At 37.4% G+C, this 4,248-nt stretch overlaps 1 protein-coding gene across 1 annotated transcript in view; it reads right to left on the bottom strand.

The window, feature by feature from the left end:
* The window catches only part of LOC106106876 (homeobox protein unc-4), a 25,863-nt gene extending 25,707 nt beyond the window's left edge, over window positions 1-156 (bottom strand). The window contains exon 1 of the mRNA XM_013287536.1: window positions 139-156. Within this exon, the coding sequence (XP_013142990.1) occupies window positions 139-156 (18 nt within the window). The remainder of the gene's footprint in view (window positions 1-138) is intronic.
* Between the last annotated feature and the right edge of the window lie 4,092 nt (window positions 157-4,248).

Genomic DNA, 4,248 nt, shown 5'->3' with positions numbered 1-4,248 from the left:
TTAAGACCAACGTACGTTTGCGGGGCTGTCATAATCTTTTTTAGCCGCATGGCGCGCTGCGAGCGACACATACAGAGAATGGGTAAGAAGTTATGAGAGAAATTTTACTGTACGCAATTGTTTCCTTTAATAACATACTCTTGTAATAGACAACATTTTTTTTTCTTGAAGAAACTTATTATCTCAAACAATATAATTTCAGCTCAACTAAAAATCGTTACTTTGTAAAGAGTGCGTACATGACAATACGTTACGTTCAAATTAACACGTGTTTTAAATTCGATTTTGTTTTAAAACAAAATTCAAATTAGTCTACATGAAACAATGAAAAAAGCAATTAGAAAAGTTTTACCTATCGCGTATAATTTGACAGGTAATCTCATACGCGCAGTGGTTTATTAGCCGCACAATAGGAGCGTTGCGTAAAACTAGATTACGGCCGAGCGACGCTCTAATGACCGGCCGACAATCAATCATATGAAATTAACACGTCCCAGATTACCGACGGTGATGAATCATAAAGCCGAAAGGCAATCAATTTCACTGCCCCGTCTTATTCCATTAAACAAAAAAAAAACATTGTAATAACGTAATTGACATAAATAATAAAATATGTAGAGGCGACGTAGAGACGTAGCGCTAGGCGACGTGACAGCTCTATCGGGATCCCGCGCCGACTGTCCCCCGCGCCCCGCCCCTCGCCTTTGTGTCCACCGCTCGTGCCTCCCATTGGTGGAGAGTTAGGGGGCGGGGCCGCTACAGGATGTTCGGAAAGCTTAGTGTTGCATGAATTTAATTAGTGCGAGGAGCACCTCGGGCGCATTAGGAGCCGCGATGGGTAAGGCAATAAAAGATATAAAGGAATGAGTATAAATTAAAAGTTAAATAGAGAGCGCCCGCCGGAGAGGGACAGCGCTAGAGGGGGCGTGCTGCCCTCCCGCTTGCACCTGAGAGTGCCACGTAATTGTTTGACGATCTTATTAGTATCAGTTAAATGTCGCGCTCTCTTTTTCTCTCGCGAATTTAATTACATTTTAATTAGCGAGCGCTTAATAAGGGTTTTCGGGATTGGATTTTTCAGGTAGCATTTTTCAAAGGAATTCCACTTAAGTTTATTCTCATATTATGATCATTTGAGATTAGTTTTTAGACGAACGACACAATACATCGATTTGTTTGATACATATTGTACATCACGAGACAAAGCTTTATTGAATTTTAATCGATTTATAAGACAATAAAACAATAAATATTGATTGCTCTTTACAACAATAGGGTAATTTTAAGGTCTGCAACGTGTCACTTAAGGTTGATTATGACGATATTAGGATCTAGTAGTATATCTAGGTAATAGATAGGAATTGAGCATTTAAGCACTAGATAACATCAACCTGTATCAAAAAATGGTAAGCTATAACATCTTGAAGGCATTTTCCGCAAATTTTCGCACCAAAAAAACATGATCGATTTCATTTGAAAAACCACATCGCTTATGTAGCATACATCACCAATTCAGTTTAGATATTTCTCTCTTTCTAACTCGTTTATTTTCTTATTCTATCTCTGTTGTCATAAGGAGGGTTATGCACGCGCCCGCCGTTACTCCTCATTAGCGTTGGCTTACACTGCGATCGCATTATGTATTGTCTGCAGGAATGCCCGTTTTAGTTGTTTTATTGATGCTTTTGTACCTTGAGGGAATTTTAAGAAGTTCCCGAAGATCAGTAGTCGCATGATCTACATATGTTTTGAACAAAACCTTTGACATTTCACAATTTAATTTATTGCTGCTGTGTTCGTAAATATTTAGGTAAGTACTAGCTTTCGCCCGCGAATCCGTTCGCGTGGAATTAGAAAGACACAAAAGTGAGTAATCTCTGTTTTCTTCCAGACTATCCTCTACATATAAACCAAATTTCATCGAAATCCGTTCAGCCGTTTAGACAAACTCTAACAAATTTAATCCATCCATCCAATCCATCTGAACTTTCGCATTTATAATATTAATATGATGGGCATGTAAAATTTAACACTCTGACTGCCACGTTGAAGGCAGTTTTGTTACTTCGGCAGTTTTAAAGCTACTATTCATTTACGATTTTTATACTAATCTTTGGTGCTATTTCGGGATTAATTTAAAAAAATTTGAGAAAAACAAATGAACTTACTGTTATGTGAAAATCCAATTTCCTTTGGAATGGATTAAATCGTCGTTTGTTGTTTTTTCTCTTGTTTATCGATAACACAAGATGGATGGCGGACACGCGCGCCTCCAATTGATTTAAAATTAAAATAGAAAACGTCGCGATGATGGATGAATGTGACGTCACGCCCCGCCGCCTGGGAACGGGTTGGGGTTAAATGGATTTGGCGACGCCGAATCACCGAGTTGACCGGTCAACTCGCACCAAACGGATCACTCAGAATAAAATAACATTAAATACTATCTGTTCCCGTGCGGCTTTATCCCCATGGAATACCTAATGAAAATTTTATTTTATTGTTTACATTTGTCAAATTATCGATTGCAAATGTAAAATGACATGACATGACAAACCTTAGCAATCTTGCTTCCTTGACAGCAACTTATGCTCTCTTTCCCACATTAGTATTTCCAAAATATTTACCCCCTAAGTTTAATGGCGTGAAAATATATAGCCTAAAGCATGACATAAGTGTAGGGCTTTTTATTAAAGAAAGAATCATTCAAAAATATGCTAATTGCTGACATCTTAGGCAACAAAGAAGTGTGTGTTTACGCTTTATTATAATAGTATAGATAGTCTGGTTACTACCGACCTTAGATTGGTCGCTTCTGGACTCCCTTCATAGTACTATTAAATACTGTAAAATTTAGTTTGCTCTTAGGACTCTAAAATAAATTGACTTACACTAAACACTTGTTCAACATTGTTCTTTACACGTCGTTAATTCCAGTATTTAAGTACAGGCATAAACACAAGTTTCGCACTCGACAAAGCGCTACTTACTATATAAATTAGCATAACTTACAAAGTCATAAGCACCTGACGCTTAACATGTACTGTACAAGACCCCCGGATACTGCCACTCAAGTAAATGTGCGCTCAAAAAGCGGGGATTCATAATCTTGTTAGCGCTGAAATTTGCATTAATTAAGGCTGTGAGGCCTCACAGTTGTGTCTAAACTCTTGCGGCGGGCGCGTGCGGCGGGGGGAGGTAGGGGGAGGGTTAGATAATATTCAAATGGTACATATAACGACGCCCCGAGCCCGACCACGCCGCCAGCAAGCAATATAGATGGTACAGTCGATGACAAAATACATTAGCAAAAATATGATACGATTGTCACTTCGTCGCAATTTACTGGTTTTAAGTTGCTTACGAATTGATTTAACTACTTTAACTTATTGAATCGTTTAAATTTTTAATTATTATGTTTATGTACGAAACCGAAGATTATTGCTTCCTAATTAAATAATTCACCCCTAGTTAACAATACATAGTAAGCTGCATCAACCTGTACCACTTATTACTCTTTCACTCATCTTATATTAACCAAAATCGTCTTAATTGTATTTTCTCTTTTAGGCCAGTCTCCCTAAAAAAAAAAACCTGTTGAGAACAATGAATTTGAATTAAAATTCAATTTATTTCACATACAATTATCAAAAACAAAAACAATAAAGAAACTAATGCTTTAATAAGAATTAAATAGGAACTACGAGTATAATCAACCTTTGTCACATGTTTAAATAATAAAAATATTTTTGTAAGTCGTAAACATTTTGTGCGCGACATTACATCTCTGAGAGCATCGAGGGTGCGCTCGACAATTTCCTCCTCGGGTAATTCACTAGGATTTAATTTAAATTAGTTTTGGCTTGGCTTAATAGCTTCCCCCCGCAGGGTGGCGGACTGACTGGGGATGGAGGCTACGTGGCTACACTCCAGAGTCTGTATTCTGGAAGCTGTCTTGTTTCATATAACGAAAAAATGTTTTTTTACTTTTCGACATGACATTTGCACTTGACAATTTGACAAATGTAAACATAAATAAAGTAAAGTTTTTATAATTTCATGCGGATGAAGCCGCAGGGGAACAGCTAGTAGATGATAAAGATAAGATCTGTTGTAAAGGACTCCTGTTTTCGTTTTAACCCCAAATATTTTAGATATAATATTTACCGCATGTTTAAAAAATAACAGAATAACACCCCAACATCCAGTTGTTAGTGCAAATAGAGAAAATGACATCGTCCGGTCGTG

Source organism: Papilio polytes, unplaced genomic scaffold, assembly GCF_000836215.1.
Source record: "Papilio polytes unplaced genomic scaffold, Ppol_1.0 DF822067.1, whole genome shotgun sequence".
NCBI classification, from domain to species: Eukaryota; Metazoa; Arthropoda; class Insecta; order Lepidoptera; family Papilionidae; genus Papilio; species Papilio polytes.
The sequence above is the reverse complement of the archived record's forward strand: the minus strand, read 5'-3'. Positions and strand labels throughout refer to the sequence as shown.